The following is a 21964-nucleotide window of genomic DNA, read 5'->3' on the forward strand; positions in this document are numbered from 1 at the left end:
GCAACAATTCTGAGACTGTCTGCTCTCAGTCCCAAGAGGGCACCAATGTACTGTTTGGTGCAAGTGCAGATCTGTAGCCATTTTTGCCCAAGCCTCCATACACACAAACACCGCACACCCATTTCTACTCTTTTAAAAAAATCTTTCCACACTGACAACAGTGAGGACTCGCATGCTGACAGTATTCCACTGAGAAGTCCCCAGCTTGAGTTTTACTTACAAGTCAGGAAAACAATGACCAGTGAGTAAAACACAGATGGACGAGGGCAAAATAAAGAGAAGAAGCAGGGTGCCAAATTAGCTTGTTCGATGGTTAGAGGCAGCAAATATGAGCCTAATTTGCATAAAGAGATCTGTATTCTCACATTTAGGAGCAAATGAAGTGTGGCCAACTTGGTTCTGACGAGCCTCATTACTCAGGCCGCATGCTTCTGACCCGGCACCAAGTTGCCTTGCCAAAGTATGCACACTGTCTGCCTGCAACAAACCTGAGCAAACGTCTCACAGCTCAATTTGTTATGTGCAGTAAAGCTGAACAAACAGGCAATCATTGGCTTAAATTGTGTCTTTCCTGGCAAACACCACCTTGAATAGTCTCATAGACATAATGCACAGTTTTTTCTTTCTTATTTTGCATACTACAAGGCACCTATTGGGCAAGTATAATAAGGGACTTGCTCAGGGGTCCCATGGGGCACCAGTGCTGTGGAATGAGTTTATAATCTTGTTTTTTCCAGTCATACCACATTCTGTCAATTAATGCTTTGTTCACTGGCACCCTCACCCTCAAATGCAGGGCTGCACCTAGAGATACCAATCAGAAGATGGCTAGAGAAGTAAGGCTGTTCCTAAGAACTGTTTGGGCTTATCCCATCTGGCTGCTTCCAAATAGCAGAGACAACTCAGCACGCTCACAAAGTGAACTTGACTCATTGCCACTGGTGGGACAGAATTCGCAACATAAGGATCAGCAACGGGCTTAAGACAGGTAATTTATTCAAAACATTCCATAGGGGGTTAAACAGAAGCATGGAACAGGCTTTTGCACAAAATGATTTAATTGGAAGAACTGAGTTTAGCCTCTTTGCAGACAAATTAAACAATTTACAGCACCTTAGAGCAGAGAATACTGGAACCTACAAACAGGCTCGGCTGCAATGGTCTGATAAAACATCTTGGTTTGGTGAATAAAGGCTCTGGCTCTTTGTAGCCATGAATTGAATTAAACAGGTTCGGGAAATCAGTAACTGGCAGGATGGACGGGTGGATGGTTGGTTGGTTTGTTAGAGTGTCCACCTAGAGGACATAATCTGTACTGCACCTTTATTACAAAAATGAAAAAAGCAGTACAAGACTTTCACTTGAAATCACTGCTAAATGTAACCTTCACTCAAGAGTTGCACCTTAATGCACATGCAACACTCGCCCTGTGCATATTGTATTATTATCACTACTATTACAGGCGGCACAGTGGCGCAGCGGTAGTGCTGCTGCCCCACAGTAAGGAGACCTGGGTTCACTTCCTGGGTCCTCCCTGCATGGAGTTTGCATGTTCTCCCCGTGTCTGCATGGGTTTCCTCCCACAGTCCAAAGACATGCAGGTTAGGTGCATTGGCGATCCTAAACTGTCCCTAGTGTGTTCTGCGGTGGGCTGGCACCCTGCCCGGGGTTTGTTCCTGCCTTGTTGGCTGGGATTAGCTCCAGCACACCCCCGTGACCCTTTTGTTAGGATATAGCGGGTTGGATGATGACTAACTGACTGACTATTATTAGACACTTGGTTGATGTCTTAATCCAAGGTGAGTTATAAGATCAAGATACATTACAGCTGTTTAGTAAGATTTTATACATCTGGAGTGCATTCAGGTTAATTGACTTGCCTTAGGGTCACTTGTAGTTATTAGTCCAGTACTTCAGCCACTACACCATGCCATAGTTATCTTAGCTCTGGTTAACAATGCAATTCTCACAGCAGGCCGTTAACCTAACTTTTGCTAAAGCTATTACTCTACCAAACGTATTAGACTGATTAACACAGCAAGCAACTCTCCAATTGCTCACTCTCACCCTTACCTAACAATAACACCTCATGTACCACCATTGCAACATTCACATCATACTGCTAAAGCCGCCACCCTAATGCTCATCAACTGTACATAACTTCTGTAACCCTCCCACTATAAAGCTATGTGGCTGCCTTGGCTGTATCTTCCATGTCCAAGTCCAACACCAACCGCATAAGGCTCACAGAAACTACTATCTTACTCAATGCATTTACCTAAACACCTCCTAAAATGATGACCCTCATTATCACCCTACCCCTCCCACCCTAAGAACACGTGACTATCTTACCTCTCTTAAACTTGTCCCACACTGTCACCTCAGAACTCACTAAAAATAGCCCCCTAACCTTTACAATAGCATAAAGAAGCTGCCACCTTCACCCTCACTCTCGCCACTCACTGCCACCCCAATGCTCTTTCTCAACAGATACAGAAAATGTTCCCCCAGATACAGCGAATGTGGATTTTGCTAATTTAGTTATTTATTTATGTTGGCACACTTCGGTATCATGCTGCCTTTGTTGGTCAGGTCAGTGTTGAGTTTTTGAATCCATGTACGGCACAGAGGCCTGATCCCAGAACGGCAGAAGAGCCATGGACGCCATGTTTTTATTATCTCTAAGATGTGCCCCTAAGGAACAGAGGAGTGGGCGTCTGTCTTGTTTTCAGGTCAGCCTGCCCCGGGGACTCCTCTCCTCCTCTTTCCTCAGTACTTGGTGTTCTTTGAAGTTATTTGTGAGTTCAGCTCAGCATTGGGGTCGGTGGTGATGGTGGTGGGGGAATGAATGCATTTTCCACATCATAAAAGAAAATTTCTTTTTCATTTCCATCCAAATCGAAGACTCAAGAAAAATAAAAGTAACTGCCAGGACTTGAAATTTTCAGTGTTATAAAAGAGGCGAATGACAAGCAAATAAGCCATGCCTCAGAATTCTCAAAATGAGTTACAACAAATAAAAAGAGTGACATTTTATTAAAAAAGTCTTTAAAAAAATGATCTGGGGCCTTTTAAATGCTGTAGTTTGTTCTGTCCCCAAGAGGAGAAAGTGAGAGAAACAGAAATTAATTATTTTAAACCTCTGCAGCCTTAACATGCCCACCGTATGAATGGGCTGAGGCAACACTGCCCTTGATGTTACAAAGGAGCACACAGTAAGTGAGGCCATGGCACCTGTTGTGAAATAGTACAGTAAGGCTGAACGACATCAAAGTTTTTGCCTGTCCTTTAAATTGCTCACTCTTAAAGGCTAAGAAGGAAAATGAAGGTGATGGCATGACACATTTCTGTCACTTGCCACTTTATTTTACATATTGTATTTTTAAAACATCTTTTGAAGTCGAGTCTGATGATAATCCTCATTGTCTATAATGACTTTCATAGTTAGCATCATTTATCAATCTGTATATTACTGAGCATATTCCACAGCAGTCGCTACAAATCAATCTTTAATTTTTTCATATAGCACGTTTTTTTATATGACACTATCAATTAGACTTCATTTTATATACTGTAGCGCTCTGTAAAGTCAGCATTATTGATGGATTTTTATTTCATATTGCACCTTACACCATCAGCACTATCAGCTGATATTGTGTCTTTCATAAGCAGCCATAGTAATCATTTCTAATTTCACTTTCTTCATCCATTTCTTTTTTATCCTGATCACTTATGCATACAGTACATACATACATTCTGAAACCCACCTATTCTAGTTTAGGGTTGAGGTGGACAGGAGCCTATCCTGGTAGAGTTAAGTTCATGGCAGGTAACAGCCCTGAACAGGGACCTAACACGCATTTCAAATGGAGCAGTCTGTCTGCGTGATTAATTAGTCTTCGTTTTACTGTACATTGTACCTTTCAGAGCCTGTATAATCAAAGGTCAATTGTTATAGCAGTACAAGGCTCCTCCTATACACACACATGTCACTGTGATGCCACAATTCTGCCCCATTCCATCACACATCATGCAGCTTGCTGGCAGGCATTGGAGAAGGCTGCAGGTATGGACATTTAGACAAAAATATGGATGGTCAACCTGGGGTCACTTGCTGAACATATTTTTAACTCAGATACTTTGCCAACACAAGCTTGTCCAAAGATGATGTCCTACCTTGAACAATGAGGTGCACCTGAGATGTCTTGGGCTGCTGCTGAGATTGAACAGAACAGGTGTAGGGTCCTTCATCATATACATCCACTTTCTGGATTCGAAGGCTATACTCTAGCTGCCCCTTGGTCACCAAGTCCACCCGGGGGTCGAGAGACCACTTATCTTCTCTGGCAAAAATGATGTTGGAGCGGTTGAGCCAGGCCACTTTGGACACGTTGTCATCCACATAGCATCTGAGGAAACAAAAGGACAACTTGGTAAATTGCTAATTATAATTAGAGGGTTCAGAAAAGATCCAAATTATCATGGATGGCTCTGCAACTAAACACGTGCACAGTGCGGGGCCATGCATTTCAAATGGCACTCTTAGAATAAGAAGTGTAGGTTCAGGAGAAATACATGGGGCCTATTCACCCAAACAGAAAAGCTAGGGCCAGAACTGCCTGCACCAGTAAACATGTCTGTACTTCAGGATAGCATGAGGCCTTGTACATTGTGCATTTTAGGAATTGTGAGCAGTATAAAAATATTGTGGACATAAAGCCGCATCAAGACTGCAGCATGAATCTATTTATTGATAGTGATAGAGATAGCAATATGAATCACCTTTCTACTGTTCTGTCATGATATACTGCTTGTTTATTGTACATATTGTTTTTCATACTTCAACACCTAGTTATTATATAGCACCCTTCATATCCATCTATTACATAGTACCTTTAAGATCTATCTATCACTCTATCTAGCATAAATTACAAGGTAGAGATATCACAGAAGTCTATTCAACTTCTTCTTCTTTCGCCTGCTCCCATTAGAGGTTGCCACAGTGGATCATCTTCCTCCATATCTTTCTGTCCTCTGCACCTTGCTCTGGCACACCCATCACCTGCATGTCCTCTCTCACTACATCCATAAACCTTCTCTTAGGCCTTCCTCTTTCCCTCTTCCCTGGCAGCTCTATCCTTAGCATCCTTCTCCCAATATACCCAGCATCTCTCCTCTGCACATGTCTAAACCAACACAATCTCGCCTCTCTGACTTTGTCTCCCAACCATCCAACTTGAGCTGACCCTCTAATGTACTCATTTCTAATCCTATCCATCCTCGTCAAACCCAGTGCAAATCTTAGTATCTTTAACTCTGCTACCTCCAGCTCTGTCTCCTGTTTTCTGGTCAGTGCCATCGTCTCCTACCCAATATAACATAGCTGGTCTCCCTACTGTCCTGTAGGCCTTCCCTTTCACTCTTGCCAGAAGTCTATTCAACAATGATGTTTAAAAAATCTCTTCAGAGTTTTCATTTTATATGTACTATATTTTGGAATCTAAATGTGTTAAACTGAGGAATTTTGTCACTTAAACACTGTTCAAATGTCAACAACCCCTTCAAGTCAATACACAAGAACTTCATCTGCTATCATGTCAGGTCTTAGCATCCTAACAATGGAAGACACCCTCTTGATTTCACAGTTCTCTATGAGTAGGCCAACTCTACCTTTCAGTTGCACAATCAAGGAGTGGTATGCAGTGTGACTGCTTGACAAAAAAATAATATAATGTATGGAGCAAGAATAGAATAAATTAGACAAAAAGGTTAAGCAATGCTATAAATCCACTGAGCTAAGCTGCAGGGCATTTAAACCAACCCATTACTATAGATCATGAGATCTTCTTCCATGTGTCAGCAGAATTCCATACAAGCCTCCTGAACAGCTGCATTCAAGGTTTAATGCAAGCATTTTTACCAATAGATTACATTATGTACACCTGGAAATCATTACACAGTCCATCCACCCATCCATTATCCAACCCGCTATATCCTAACTACAGGGTCACGGGGGTCTGCTGGAGCCAATTCCTGCCAACACAGGGTGTAAGGCAGGAAACAAACCCCGGGCAGGGCACCAGCCCACCACAGTCACTACACAGTACATATGATATTTCCAGTCTTGAGCACTGACTTTCCATAGCCCTATTGATGACCTCCCCAGCTTGATTATGCATTTTGTCTTCAAAGTACAGAAGGCTGTACAGCCAAAATTTGACCAATACTGAACTTTTTACTAATGTACATTTCAGGACACATGTAAGCAAAATTGACATTATTGCTGACAAAGTTAAGCAATACAGATGGCACAAACATCTCATATAATCCTAAAATCATTGTCGGTACCATGCTGTGATATGGGGATGCTCGTGCTGAGCAGGATTTGTAAAGGTAAAACACAAAGTAGAGGCAGAATAATATTGCAAAATTCAAGTGGCAAACTCGGTTGCAATCAGCCTGAGACTTGGCAGAATATTTGTCTTCTGCCAAAGTAATATTGTAATAATAAAGTGAACACTGTAATGAAAGGTTTTAATATTCAAAAAGTCAATGTTGTGGAATGGCTCTGGCCCACAGCCTTGATCTGAATCCAATTAAGAATATCCAGAAATTGACGATCATTTTTCTGCAGCAGTCCGTATCACTGCTCCAACTTTAGGTTAACTTTAAGCTATTCTTGCAGTAGTTTTGGAATTTGTCGTTTTTTTCTGTTTGCTACTTTGAAATGTAATCATAAAGAAACAATTATTCATATCAAGTGGATCTTATATGAAGTGACCTCTAATCTGTTTCGCAATTAGCACAAAGCTCTTTTTCGCTAATGCTCCTCCCATCCAAATACAATTAGGACTGGCAAACGCCCCTATCTGAGCAAGTTCATCAGAGCAATAATGAAATCGACTGCATTTGGCCTCGTTGACATTTAACGTAAAGTCACGCCTGTTTTCAGTCTCCTTTTAGTGCAACACGCTGGCGCCCGCGCTAAAGGCAAATCACTTCAGTCCACCTGCGACGGCCAGTGTGGTCAGTTTCGGCTGCCCCACTGTGCCTGACTGGAATTTGTCATGCGCTAAATGTGCCCGTTTCAGTGCCTTCGCAAACTCGGGATGGAGTTTATAGTACCAAACTGTGTTCATTTGTTAGCCCAATTATAATCTCCAGCTACCACGATCTTATTTTACCAGCTGGTCTATCTTGACCTTTTAAGTAAGTCCCCGTTTATAACTTTCCAAAAACAAAGAGTCGGTGGGTAGATGAAAACAGACCGTTGGCTCCTGTTCCGTGGTTACAGAGCCTCGTCTTAGTTGTGCTGCGTTCTCACCGAAGACATCTTAAGAAGTTGATTTGAATTCATTGAACTGTGCCGTCTACTCGCGTACTGCTACTTGATGGATGAGATCTAATATTCCGGAAAAATTGGACATTATTCCCTATTAGCGTCCATTAGCGTTTTTCTTGTTCGCGTTAACTGGCTTTCGAGGCACCAAAAGCGACTTGGTTTTGTTTTCTCTGCTCACATTCTGAATAGCAGTCATTTTTTTAAGATCGCTTACATGCCTTCTGGGGATATGTTTGATAATGGTAAATTCAACAGACCATAGGCTAGGAATCGCTGCGAGCGAGCGAGGGGGGTATGGCGTGATAAAGTACCGCGATTATTGTAAAAAGAATTAACACGGCGCTAGAAGTAACAGGAATTCCAAATTAGGCGACGGATCCAAATAGGGCCCTCGGCATTGCTTGTTGTAGCCATTGCAGATATAAAGCAGGTGAGGATAGTGCAGTCACTGCCCCTCAATAGGCTGTCACATTCAGAATACTCGCACCTTGACACATTGTGCAGTAGGGTATTCGATTGCCATTCCAACAGACAACCTCTCTCCGGTTGCTTCTGACAGGGATATTACAGAGCGATCAACTGGGAAACTGAGTTTCCATATGTAGTGCATGGGTTCAATGCTCCAGCCAGAGGGTGTACTGAGTTTTGGTCAGCTAAAACGCAAGCGGCGCTATAGTGTAATGTCTCACTGATCTTTACGTTAAACGTGGCTTACCGTTGGGGAAAAAAAAGCTACAAGCAGAAAGAGAAATATTTTTTTGTGGGGTTCACAATATAACATAGAGATGAGAAAATTAATTGGACAACAGATGTGGTCAGGTCTTAACCAGGCTTAAAACCAAGTAGTGGCATTCTTGTCAAGTCTTGTAATTCTTTAGCGTTGGCTGAAAACATCTCAAATTGGGGTGGGTTAGTCATAAAGCTTTGGATTGTTATCTATCCCAGGCTGTATGCTCATGTGGACAAGAGATGTGTCTCATATTTGCTAAAATACGTGTCCCACATGGGTGACCCATATGGAACCCATCAGCTTGGGCACCCAAGGACAATATGGGTAGTCCTCTGTACTAGGAACAAGCAAAAACGTGGGCAGTTTGGAGGTCCCCAAGGACTGGGTTGGGAACCCCTGGTACATGTACATGTACCTAAGCTTGAAGCAATAATTTAAAATAATGAAAGATTTATTAACTTACATTTTCTTATTAGGATAATGTCTTTATCCATGGTGACTTACAACTTTTGAGATACAATTGGCAAAATGGGTTGCTCATGGTCACACAGTCTCTGTAGCAGGATTTTAACACATAGTCTCAAGCTTTAAAAGCTACACCACACTATTAATAGAATGTAAACACTTTAAATATAACTTTTCTCAAACCTCAAATGTCATTTAAATTGCATCAAATGCCAAAAAAGTCATTCTAGTTAAAGTGCCATATCCTACAAATTTATATCCCGTTGGGCCCCCATGGCTCAGATTTATTTTTCCAGCACATGGTCAATTAGATTGTGATCTGGAGAATTTGGAGGGCAAGTCAATATCTTGAGCACTTTTTCATGTTCCCGTAAACCATCCCAGAACAATTTTTGCTGTGTGGTAGGACAGATTATCCTACTGAAAGATGTCACTGCCATCAGGGAATGTCATTGGCATGACAGAATGTATGTGGCCTGCAACTATCTTTAGGTAGGAGGTACATGTCAAAGTAACATCAACATGAATTCCAGGAATCGGGGATTCCCAGCAAAATATATTGCCCTGAACACCACACTGCCTCCGCCTTCTTCTCATAGTGCGTCGAGCTACCAAGTAAATGACTCATACGCACCTGGCCATCCATACAATCTAAAAGAAAATGGTATTCATAAGATCAAGCCACCTCCCATTGCTCCATGGTCCAATTTTAACGGCCACGTGTCCATTGCAGGCACTTTCAGGAGTGGGCCAGTAGGGGTCAGCATTGGCACTCTGACTGAGCTACGCAGCCCCATAAGCAGCAAGATGCAATGCACTGTGTGTGTGGACACCTTTTTCTCAAAGCCAACTTGATGTTTTTCAGCACTTTGTGCTACAGTAGCTCTTCTGTAGGATCAGACCAAACAGGCTTGCCTTCGCAAACCCATGAACATCAATGAGCCTTGGGCGCCCATGACACAGTCGTTGGTTTCCCAGTTGTCCTTCCTTGGATCACTTATGGTGGGTACTAACAAATGAACCCCAGAAAGACCACACCAGACCTGCCATTTTTGGAGATGCTTTGACCTAGTAGTCTACCCATCACAATTTGGCCAGGTCAAAGTCACCCAGATTCTTACATTTGTGCATTTTTCATGCTTACAACATATTACCTTCAAGACCAGGCTGTTCACTTGCTGTCTAGTAACTTACACCTTCACAGGAGCCGATGTAACAAGATAATCAATGCTATTCACTTCACCTGTCAGTGGTTTAAATGTTGTGACTAATGAGTTTTATTTTACAGTATATATGTATACGAGCACAAGAAACAATCACATAGTTGTCATTAGAAGTAACCTCATGACCAAAGTATAAAGAGTGTTTCTGGCTCCACTAGCGGGAGTGCTAATGGTCCTGAGTGGAGGAGGGATGTAACATCTGTGCAGTATGGCTCATGTCCTTCATAGAAATGCTTGCCTTTCATATTCTTCTTTCTTCTCTGCTCTCCTCTTGCTGTCTTTTAACTTTTTCTCATTCTTCAGCACAAAGGGAAGACCAGTCTATGCTACTTACACCTTTTTACACCAGGCTGCCTCAAAAGCCCCTGCCCATTCAGTCAGTTTAGAACACGACGGTCTATTCCTTTTGATTGGGACCTGATTTTTAAGAACATTACTTTAGCTTAAAAACCACAATCGTCAACATACACAATTGTATTTGTGCATTGCTTGTATTTCACCACCATAAACATTTTGCTCTGGGTATTACTAATGATCTGCTTTGTTTTCTTTGTTCATTTAAGCCCCAAGGTACGTTTTTTACATATGTACTAGGGATGTCCTAAAATTTCAGCCTTTTGGGTGAGCTGTGTCATAATTCCTTTCTTCTGTTCTCTCCTGTACTTAGCCTCCTTATTCCTTCCAGATTTCCTCCTCTTGGATGTTTCTGCTGTTTCTCTTTTCACCCAAGATTGATCTGTTTGGGCACAGTCACTGCAAAGTTAGCAGTAATTCTGAGTTCTAAATTTCTTGACTCACTATCCTTTAACTTCTGGAAATCCTCTTTCTACAGGCACATCTTTCTCAAACTACTGGCTTCCAGAATCAATGGTGCATCCTGCCCAAATATTTCTAAGTTCTATGTACATTTTGTTTGTCCTTACTTGGATGAAGCCTCTGACGGGCTGTTGTAAGGTGGCACTGCATTAATGGTTCCATTCGCTGTAATTTGTATTGACATACTGTATTTATGTAATAGTACTTGATAATAATAAAAAAAGTACTGCTTGAGCCTTTATGTGAAGTGTGTCCAAGGTTGGGTGCTGGCAGTATTTTGAGTCTATACAGTGCTTTGCGTTCCTAAGCTGACAAAGGCACCAAAGAAGAATGTTGTGTGCCCAGTGAGGACAGAAGCCACTCTACATCTGTAGAAGGTGGAGAGCATAAATGGAAGTAAAGCCATTAGTGATCCAACTTGATTATAGGAGGCATACACTGTATGTGCGGTGTACAAAAAAGTACTGTATCTACCTTCATTCTAATTTACTTTATCGTCACAAATTTTTGGTTAATGTTTCTAGGTCTTAAAAAAAAACAAATTTTGATTACACGTGCCACAGTAAAGAAATTACGCTTTTTTCTTTTTGTAAATATTAAATTTTTTTTAACAAAGTTAACAAATACCAGCTGGTTCTGTGCAAAAACAGTAATAGCCCCTTTTCACGTATTAACCAGTTGCACCCCCTTTAGCGCCAATGCAATTCTGCATCTGATCTGCATCAGCCTTTGACATTGCTGTAGAGTAATTTTAGCCAATAAATAATGGAAGTAAAAAAACAGTGTTATTTGTTTGCTCACATCCTTTTGTCTAATATGAGGATTAGGTTGAAGACCTGAGAGCATCCATTGTGAAACACCTGTAGTAAATGAGGATATCAGTCAGGCAGTCAGTCATTTTCCAACCCGCTATATCAGAACACAGGATCACGGGGGTATATTGGAGTCAATCCCAGCCAACACAGGGCAGGAACAAATTCCGGGCAGGGCGCCAGCCCACCGCAGGGCACACATTAGGGACAATTTAGGATCGCCAAAGCACCTAACCTGCATGTCTTTGGACTGTGGGAGGAAACCGGAGCGCCCGGAGGAAACCCACGCACACACGGGGAGAACCCGGGAAGCAAACCCAGGTCTCCTTACTGCGAGGCAGCAGCGCTACCACTGTGCCACCGTGCTGCCCAAGAGGATATCAGGAAAGGGGTAAATATGTTTTCTCAGTAACTTACATATATATCCTTATATATAATTTGATACTATCCGTATGTGTTTGCGTCAATACCTCGACTCAATACAAGTGAGAACCATGCAATGGGACTCTGCCTCTGTAGTTAGAACATAACGTGGCAAACACGGACAGAGTATTGCATGATTGGCTAAGAATGTTAGAATGCTTCAGTGACACTGCTGGACGGCCGAGTATAGTAAGTCAGTGTTGGTTCGAGCAGATAACAGTAAGTTCGGTTGGTTTTTGGAACGTTGGTTTGGTGGGGCGTACTTTCCAGGACTAACATTGTCAACTGACTTAAACCCTTCGACAGCTCCGGAACTGTAAGTAATTTAGAACGTATTACCATTTGATTGGTACGTCGAAATCTGTCTTTGGGCAGTTCGGTTTTGGTATCCGTCCTTCTGACATCTATTGGCAAACTGAGTAATGACGGCTGGGCATTGTTTAAATTATAGCCGATCTCAGATCTAAAATGACCACGGCAACATAATAATTACTCTGACTCTGATTAGAGTCGTAAAATACGGTTTGTTCTGAAAATGTGTTTGCCGGAAAAAAATCAAATGAGGTGCGCCGATGAGCTGAGTTCACGTCTCGCAGCTCCGTTTAAACAGGGAGCTCTTCATTATATCGGCCGAAAAGGTCTGTTTTAAGCACAAATCAGTGCCATGATAAGAAAATCATTTCAAGGACTTAAAAAAACAAATAATTCTTTGCAGAGAAAGTATGGATTTCACAAACGTAGAATTTGTAGCCCAATTCGATCGGGCTCCCAGTTGCTAGTATATATATATAACGTTGTACTATGTTTGTTCCCACAACCCCACAGTTGAATGAAGAGGGCTACTGTAGCCTATGTAAACCTACAAATGGATACAATGTGCTTCCTTTAACCATAAAAGGATACAGTAAAAACAAACTTTTTACATTTGATATTTTGAAACAAACCACATACTTTTGAGTGGTTATTGAAAAACAAGCTCTGTTTTCACACTAAAACCTTCTCTTGAATTTGTGCACTCTGAGCACACAAGTGAGAAATATACCTAGAAATGGCTACAGAAGACTGGGAGGAAATCTTACCAAATTAATGAGGTGGTTGTGCATATAGAGGAATGACTAGGGGTAACACACCTGCAGGTTTCTGACCTGTAGTGCTATTTCTCAGGACAAATTGCGCATATAACACAAAGGTTCTGTTTACACACCTGGGCAACTCTGGCGCCCACTCGCAAGGCACAAAGATGGAATTCTGCCTCTCTGCCGACAGTGTAGTGGGTGAGGGAGCACTGGATAGTCTTGCACCACACGCCGCGCCTGTAATGCCTTTCTGTTTAGACAAGCTTAACGCGTGTTCCTCAGGCAAACAGGATTATCAGCTTGATGGAACGTGCTGCTTGCCTGCAGACGGGCCCTGCTGTCGCTCAGGAGCTGCTTTGTTTGCACATTTATTAAAAGCTACAGGCATGATTGTGGTCTGGCTTCATCCACCTCTGTTAAGCTCCACAAGTGGCACACTACTCAATAGTTACTTTGGCAGCTATTTTTTGGCATTTTTGTTATGCCCCCTATGTGGATGGGGGCACAAATAATACAGAAGTTTGTAATTCACTGCAAAAGACAGCCAGATGTCCTCAGTATAAGACTGAACAAGAAAGAGCTGTGTGGTCACCATTAGATGAGACTGTCATTAAGGAATGCAGTTATCGGTTAGGATTAAGTAATTATAAAGCATCTATTATGGTCAGTGCATTGCTCTGTGCTGCTGTCTCACTACTGCAGACACCTGGGTTTGAATCCCAGCCCTGGAACTGCTTAAGAAGAGTTTGCATGTTCTCCCCATGTCTGTGTGGATTTTTCTTCAGGTATTCCAGCTTTCTTCACACTACACATAGATGGCCATGTTAGGGTAATTGGCATATCTAAATTTGTTGCTTAAAGCATCTGGCAGCAAAACACATGCTTCAAAAATATTAATAAGTCTTAAAAGAAACAGTCTTATAGAGCATGTTGCAGCTAAGAAAACCTTCCTGTGGAAAGGCAACAAACATTCCAAATTGTAGTACACTTAAGAATATAAAGTATGAAGTGACAACCAGTGGCTGAAAATCTTAAAAGCCAAGTTTAAAATTTTTGGTTCACAAAACTGTCAGTAAGTCAGTGTGTTTTTGCACTGAGACAGACTGGTACCCCCTATTTTGTACCCAATTCTTGATGAGCATGTACCAGGTTCCCTTGATCATGTATTGGATAAGTGGGTTAGTAAATGGATTGATGGACTATTTAGAAATAGCTTTGCAGAGTCATGCCACAGTGGGCACCAGTGCTTACTATTGTGCCAGTGTTGCACATAGCCTGGTTGCAGGGAGTGCATCCTTAAAATCATACTGAATCTGTTTACACAGTGTGAGATGTGGCCGGCTTGTCATCCCGGCCAATACCCCCAGGCCGCCAGATGGAGCCCTCCCTGCAGTATGGAGGTGCCCCGAAGACCAGCAGGGAATCATGGACGCTGTAGTTTTTATCCTCAGCCCTGCTGGATACCTCAGGGGCCGCAAGAGGGTGCTGCAGGGAGGAACGAGGACTCATTTGTGCCCTATGACCCGGAAGTTCGTCATAGGAAGAGCGACGGGCTTCCGGGGTGAAGAAAAGAACTTTTACCTGACCCGGAAGTGATTGAGGATCACATGGACTGGGGATTGAGAACACTTCCGGGTCAGCGAATATAAAAGGACTGTGGGAGCTCCCAGACGGGGAGCTGAGCTGGGTGGAAGGGTGGCAACGCGTCTGGGAGCTGGAGGATTGTATTTGTGATTATAGTGATTAGTATATGAGTATTGTGGTGGAGAGTGTGCTTTGTACACTGTGGAGATTAAATAAAGTCAACATTTGGACTTTTATCTGGTGTCTGGAGTTGTGGACAGGGGTTCAAGGGAGCGAGAGTGCCCCCTATCTACCACAACAGGCACCTGACTAAACTGACAATGTGAAGGTCACCACCTGGTAGGGCTATGGAGCAAAGCACCCAGAAAAGCTAATGAAAAGTGATTTTGGGTGTTTTGATCCTATGGGATATGCTGTCTTAAACAAATGGTGACACAGCAACAGCATCTAAGGATGCAAACAACAAACAGATAAAGAACAAGAAAAAGAATAGTTTGCAGAAGGAAAAAATGCTAAAGAGCACACAAAATTCCAAGGAAAGATGGTAAAGGGTGTGTTTAGTCCATTTCACCTCTTATCTAAAACTGCCCAACTCGGGCACAAAAATGCATAAATGTATGACAAGCTAAGAACAACCAAGAATTCTGCCCAAGGAAACAAAACACTCCCCGGTGTAAAAACCACCAAGACTATTGCTAAAAGGTGCTATCCCTGCTATGCTTAGTAAATGAGCAGTGCTGTGGGACTGCCAATGCGTGTTTGGTGTTGAGGTGAGCTCTTTTGATGGGTAATCTCAAGAACAGAACTGGAGAGGTGCCATTTGGCAAATTGATTAAAGGTATCAATGCTTTTTCTGATTCCATAAGTACTACAATTGAAGTTCTGCCTTAACTGTGCCAACTTACAGACTGCTAACTCTGAGCACTAATGCAGCTTTACCTAGGCATCACTGCCACTGTGAAGACCTGCTACCCTTTGCCTGTAGATTTCCTATGATATTTCTCTGTTACAAAGCGGTGCATTGGCACACAAATACTAGGTGGTCCAGATTCCACTTACTTACACATTTAGACTTTCACACCTAAGAAGGCAGCATGGGCAAGCAAAATCAAGGCAAGGTCTGAAAGCCCTGCAGCGTGGGATCATTGAAAGCCAGAATGCAGAAGAGAGTTGGGGTTTCAGATTTTGGGATGCAAAGACATTTGGTTTGCAAGACTAGTGCCCAACCCCAGAAAAAGCCCCAGAGATATGCCATTTCACTGCCAATACAGTATGTGATGGCAAGAGGATGCAGAAAGTAATAAGACACGGGCATCACAGGACAGATGACATGTTCAATGTAAAGCCCACTTTGGAGTGGCAAAAGAGAAAATCCTGAGCACAGATGTAGCAATTGATCACACAAAAAGAGGGCATTTGAAAAATACGTGGTGCATACAAACTCTCTGGTGACAACAGCACTTAACTCATAGAGAAGCTGATACCATCACACCTGGCACCACCATATCATGGCCAATACTTATTGAAAAACTGATATCATAGTGCCTGCTGCTTTAGTGCTTGGCAGAGCTGGAGCAGCGCTTGCTTTTACACACAGATAGTAGGCTGCAGTGGTGCCAAGGGTCTTGGTGTCTGGCACAACCTGACCAGAGCCTGCATTTATTCAGATAGTGATGCACTAGTGCCCACTGTCTTAGCATTTGGCAGTGCTTTAATGAGATCTGTTTTACTCCTAGATACTGATATGTGTGTCACACTGGTGCTGAGGGTCTCAGTGCCAGGCACAGACGGAGCATGCCCTGCTTCCTCTTATTCTGTGCTTGAAAATGCCAACATCTGATCTCTTTTAACCAGTGTGGATTTTTTCATAATCATCTGAGCCAGTCATACAATACTGTAAAACCAAGAAGATGTCAATGAAAAGTCACAGATTGCCAGGCCTTTTATGTTTTATTCTTAAAGCTCCACTTTAACACAACAGAATTTAAACTTCAATGGCAGTTGGAATCCCAAAGGTAGGCAGCCAAACAAGAAAAAAGTTATTGAATCAGGCAGCTTCAGAACAAGGGGTGACAGCAGCACAGTGGGATGGCTGAATCTCATGGGGGAACCAATGCAGTGCATTGCATTGCAGTGCAATAAACAGTGCAGATGTGAAGACAGACGAGTGAGGACAGAGCACAGGGTGGGAGAAGGGAAAGCATGCAGCAAGGTCAAGGTGGGTAACATAACAGCTGCTCTGCGATATACAGTACTCATGTAGGAAGGTTTACTCTGGCAGAATATTGTAAAGTGCATTTAGAATGGTAAATTACAAAATACTGTGATTGATGGACTGGTCAATGCAACTTTAAACTAGATTATATGTAAAACTATTTTATCAACAGGCCAAAATTATCCGACCATTTTCTGTGATCACACGCTGCTGCCAGTCAACAATGGATGAATGGCGGAAACCAACACTGAATGGGGCACCAGATAAGCACATGGCATCACTAAAAATATTTTTGGCATTATTTGTTGAACTAAAAGAATTATGAACTGTTCAAAAAAATTAAAGAAACACTTTGAAAACACATTGCATCTCAATGGGAAAAAAAACCTGCTGGATATCTATAGTGATATGGACTGGCTAATATGTTAGGAATGAAAGGATGCTACATCATTTGATAGAAATGAAAATTATCAACCTACAGAGGCATGAATTCAAAGACATCCTGAAAATCAAAGTGAAAAAAAGATGTGGCAGGCTAGTCCATTTTGCCAAAATTTCATTGCAGCAACTCCAATCATGCTCAGTAGTTTCTATGGTCTCCACATGTTTGTATGCACACCTGACAAGGTCGGGGCATGCGCCTGATGAGATGACAGATGGTATCCTGGAGGATCTTCTCCCAGATCTGGACCAGGGCATCACTGAGCTCCTGGACAGTATGAGGTGCAACCTGGCGACGTCGAATGGACCGAAAACATAATGTCCCAGAGGTGTTTGGATTTAGGTCAGGCAAGCATGAGGGCCAGTCAATGGTATCAGTTCCTTCATCCTCCAGGAACTGCCTGCATACTCTTGCCACATGAGACCGGGCATTGTCGTGCATCAGGAGGAAGCCAGGACCCACTGCACCAGCATAGGGTCTGACAATGGGTCCAAGGATTTCATCCCAATACCTTATGGCAGTCAAGGTGCCGTTGTCTAGCCTGTATAGGTCTGTGCGTCCCTCCATGGCTATGCCTCCCCAGACCATCACTGACCCACCCACCACCAAACTGGTCATGCTGAACGATGTTACAGGCAGTATAACATTCTCTACGGCTTCTCCAGACCCTTTCACGTCTATCATATGTGCGCAGGTTGAACCTGCTGTCATCTGTGAAAAGCACAGGGCGCCAGTGGTGGACCTGCCGATTCTTGTATTCTATGGAAAATGCCAATCAAGCTCCATGGTGCCGGACCGTGAGCACTGGGCCCACTAGAGGATGTCGGGTTCTCAGGCCACCTTCATGAAGTCTGTTTCTGAGACATTCATACCAGTGGCCTGCTGGAGATCATTTTGTAGGGCTCAGGCAGTGCTCATCCTGTTCATCCTTGCCCAAAGGAGCAGATACCAGTCCTGCTGATGGGTTAAGGACCTTCTACAACCCTGCCCAGCTCTCTTAGAGTAACTGCCTGTCTCCTGGAATCTCCAACATACCCTTGAGACTGAGCTGGGAGACACAGCAAAGCTTCTGGCAATGGCACGTATTGATGTGCCATCCTGAAGAAATTGGACTACCTGTGCAACCTCTGTAGGGTCCAGGTATCGCCTCATGCTACCAGTAGTGACACTGACTGTAGCCAAATGCAAAACTAGTGAAAAAACAGTCAGAAAGGATGAGGAGGGAAAAATGTCAGTGGCCTCCACCTGTTAAACCATTCCTGTTTTGGGGGTCGTCTCATTGTTGCCCCTCTAGTGCACCTGTTGTTAATTTCATTAACACCAAAGCAGCTGAAACTGATTAACAACCCCCTCTGCTACTTAATTGACCGATCAATAGCCCAGAAGTTTCATTGACTTGACGCTATACTCTGATTAAAAAGTGTTTCTTTAATTTCTTTGAGCTGTATACTTTGTATACATTTTTATTTTTTAAATGTCATTTTTCTTGAGCTAGTACTACAGAAATGCATGAATTAAAGTTTTTTTTTTTTATTTTTCTATTTTAAAGATAGCATGATGGTGCAGCCAGTCAAGTGCTGCAGCCATTTGCATCCAGCAACCTCAGTCTGAATCTTGGCCTGTCCACAGTATCTGGGGAGCTTCCAAGTTCTCACCTTGCCTATGTGGATTTTTCTACGGGTTCTTTGATTTTCTTTACAAAGAAGTGCATATCAGGCTAATCAGTATCTCGAAATAGGCCATACTGTACGTGGGTGTGTGTATGGGTGGTCTTCTTGATGGCCTGGTGCACCGAATCTGACTGCTTCGTGATTTCTACCAAACGCTGTCAGGATATTCTCTAGCCTGCATGAACCTGCAATTGGATTAAGTTGTGTTTAGAATTTTTTTTTATGATTTCATCCTATTGTGCAATTCCTTTAATAACAGACATTACTGCATTATGGGATACTATACTACAGGGTTCAAAGTGCTTATAAGTATATAGTCTGCATGCAACTAAAACCAAATGCTAGTTCCAATGTGCTTCAATCACAATGCACTTATGTCAGTATAACATTCATAAAGCACCTTTCATATGAGCAGACAGGTGTGTGACGCTTGTGGCCTGCATTCCACCCACAATCTCATTCTGCATGTTCACACAAAGACCTAAATCACTGTACATCTTTAGCACTCCCTTTTCTGAAATCTCATTAATCTCATCAAGAACTTTCTGTGGCTGCTCATTTACTTTGGGAGTCACTGACTGATACCAAAACTAACATCCATCTGGTGCGCATTAGTCAGATTATGTAAAGTGAATTCTGCTTGTGTCAGCTAAACCAGCCAGAGCCTCACTTCACCATTGCTGCCAAGGCACTCACTCTAGGCTGCACACCAGGGTCAAAAGGATGAACACCCCATCCCCATTCCCTACCCTGGCAAAGACAGTGCCCTTCCTAATGTATTTAGGAGTGTGGGTGGTGCCAAGGATTTCATAACAGCCTACTGGAATGATGCCACGGGGAAGAAAGAGCTAGTAAGGGATAAATATAGCAGATAAATGTTTATTTTTTGGCACCAATTTTATAGGGGTGGCACTGCTGTTAATATTGTTGCCTTATAGATCCAATGTCCTGGGTTCAAACCTCAGTCCATGCTCTGCTGGAGTGGCTTTTACATGTTTCCGCTGTATCTGTAGCTTTTCCTCCCACATCCCAGAACATACATTTATAGTTAACTGGCACAGACTGAGTCAGCTCATGCTATGGACCAGTGCCCCAAACAGGGTTGGTTCTTGTCTTGTACATGACAGTGCTGAAACAGGCCTCAGGCCCAGTGACTCTCAGCTCCATTAAGTAGGTATGAAAACACCATGTAATTCTGCATACATTTCAAAGAGATTGAATGTTAATTGCTTAATAATTACACGATCAAAGTGTTAGGCTATAGATCCCAATCCGAAACTGACTCACTGTATAACAATAGGCAAATCACTCAATCCAATTATGCAAAAATTTGACAATAAAAATCTTTAGAAGGGAAAGGCATTACATTTAAGGTCAGAAACACAAACACTTTTTTTGTGTCAATGTGTTTAATATTAATGCCACTAAAATAATCCTCCCAATTCACTGCCCAATGCCCAAACAAATTCCCTAAACAGGGTTGGCCACCCTTCCCCATTACAAAAAAAAAATCTGCCAATGCTTTTGTAGTTTAAGGTGGAATGACACACAAAGAGGGAACAATATAAAAAAATGGTCAAAATGGAACAAAAAGCACCGGTCACCTGTTTATTCGGGGTCCACAGCGTAGTCTTGGCATTGCTATCAACAGCCTTGTAAGGTTTAAACAGATTTTTAAAAATGATACTGATCCTTCCAGTTTGATAAATCCCACAATACTGACACACAAGAGGTGCCTACAAAAGTATCTTTGCTAATAACCTAAGAACCATTTATATGAGAGGTCAAAAGAGGCCCAACATAATATAGCTTCTGTAGTAGCACCTAATAATGTGACCAGATCAGGCATTAGTGAAGCAGCCTGACTATAGCAAGTGATTGGCACACCTTAGAGTCGTACTGGTGCCATCAGCTTATTGACAATGGCAGCCAACTCTACAGCCTCCATGCTCATCATGCAGAAAGCCTAAGGATTTCTCTGGTGCCCCTGTCACTTTACTAATATCTATCCTAGAGATAGTCTCATTCCTGTCCTCTCTCTTGTGGTAACAATTTGCACTGACATTACTTCTTTGCCTCCATGCCTTACTGTCCAGCCTCTCCTTCAAGTTCACTTTATTCTTTGATTCAATAAGCACAGTAACTGTATAGATTTTGATTATCAGTAAAAGATTATTTTTAAATTTCCAAATCTACCTTAATAAAAGGATAAGTGTATGTTTGTCTGTATGTGTTTCTTGCCATGTCTCTGGCATTCCAAAAGTGAGTGCATCACTAAATTTTTAGTAATAAAATGCATTACATTTGTCATTCCAACAGACAGAGCTCACAAGCGGTAACACTTATTTTACAAATCCCATACCAAATGGCATATAGCACAGACATATGCATTACATGGTGCACTGCAAATGTTAACACTGAGGTCTATGTTGATTACTTAGATGTCAACCTGTCTCAGAAGGGTACAACAGCTAATTGCACCATACATGGATAGCACCATCACCAGCTGCTTATGAAACCCACTACACGTAGGTGGCATAGCAGTGGTGCTTGTGCCTTGCAGTAAGTAAATCATGGGTTCACATCCCAAGTCCTCCCTGCATGGAGAGTGCTTTGAGTAGTGAGAAAAGTGCTATATAAATGTAATGATGTATTATTATTAATAAAGGGAAAGGCCAGTGTAGTCTCGGTAGGGACAACATAAAGACAATAACTAAACCCCTAAGTGCTACATGTTACAGTGATACAGGGTCTAAACTAAAATGTATGCACAGAAAGTCAGTCTTAATTTATATTGAATCCTCTACAGACTACATCACAAGACATAACATGACACTCAAAAGTCTACTTAGTCCTTAGGATTACAGAGGGGGTTCAGCCTACTTGTACAGCAATGGGCACTGAGCAGAAAGCAGTCCTGGATGGGGCACCAGTCTATCACATACCTACTCACATGCACCCACAGGGTCAATTTGGAAATGGCAGTTAACCAAAAGAGTATGTCTTAGTCAGTGTGGAAGGAACACTGGAATACCTGAAGAAAAATTCATACAGACATGAGGAGAACATGCCAATTCCAAACCGACAATGACCAGCTGCAGAATTTTTGTGCAAACCACTGTGGCACCAAGTTTGCAAAGGAAATATTTAGAATTCAAAACAAGGT

The 21964-nt window shown here is 42.4% G+C and overlaps 1 protein-coding gene across 1 annotated transcript in view; it reads right to left on the reverse strand.

Moving 5' to 3' along the window:
* LOC120524385 (limbic system associated membrane protein) overlaps nucleotides 1-21964 on the reverse strand; it is an 851776-nt gene that overhangs the window by 312203 nt on the left and 517609 nt on the right. The window contains exon 4 of the mRNA XM_039746241.1: nucleotides 4177-4409. Within this exon, the coding sequence (XP_039602175.1) occupies nucleotides 4177-4409 (233 nt within the window). The remainder of the gene's footprint in view (nucleotides 1-4176; nucleotides 4410-21964) is intronic.

Source organism: Polypterus senegalus, chromosome 2 (genome assembly GCF_016835505.1).
Source record: "Polypterus senegalus isolate Bchr_013 chromosome 2, ASM1683550v1, whole genome shotgun sequence".
Taxonomy (NCBI): Eukaryota; Metazoa; Chordata; class Cladistia; order Polypteriformes; family Polypteridae; genus Polypterus; species Polypterus senegalus.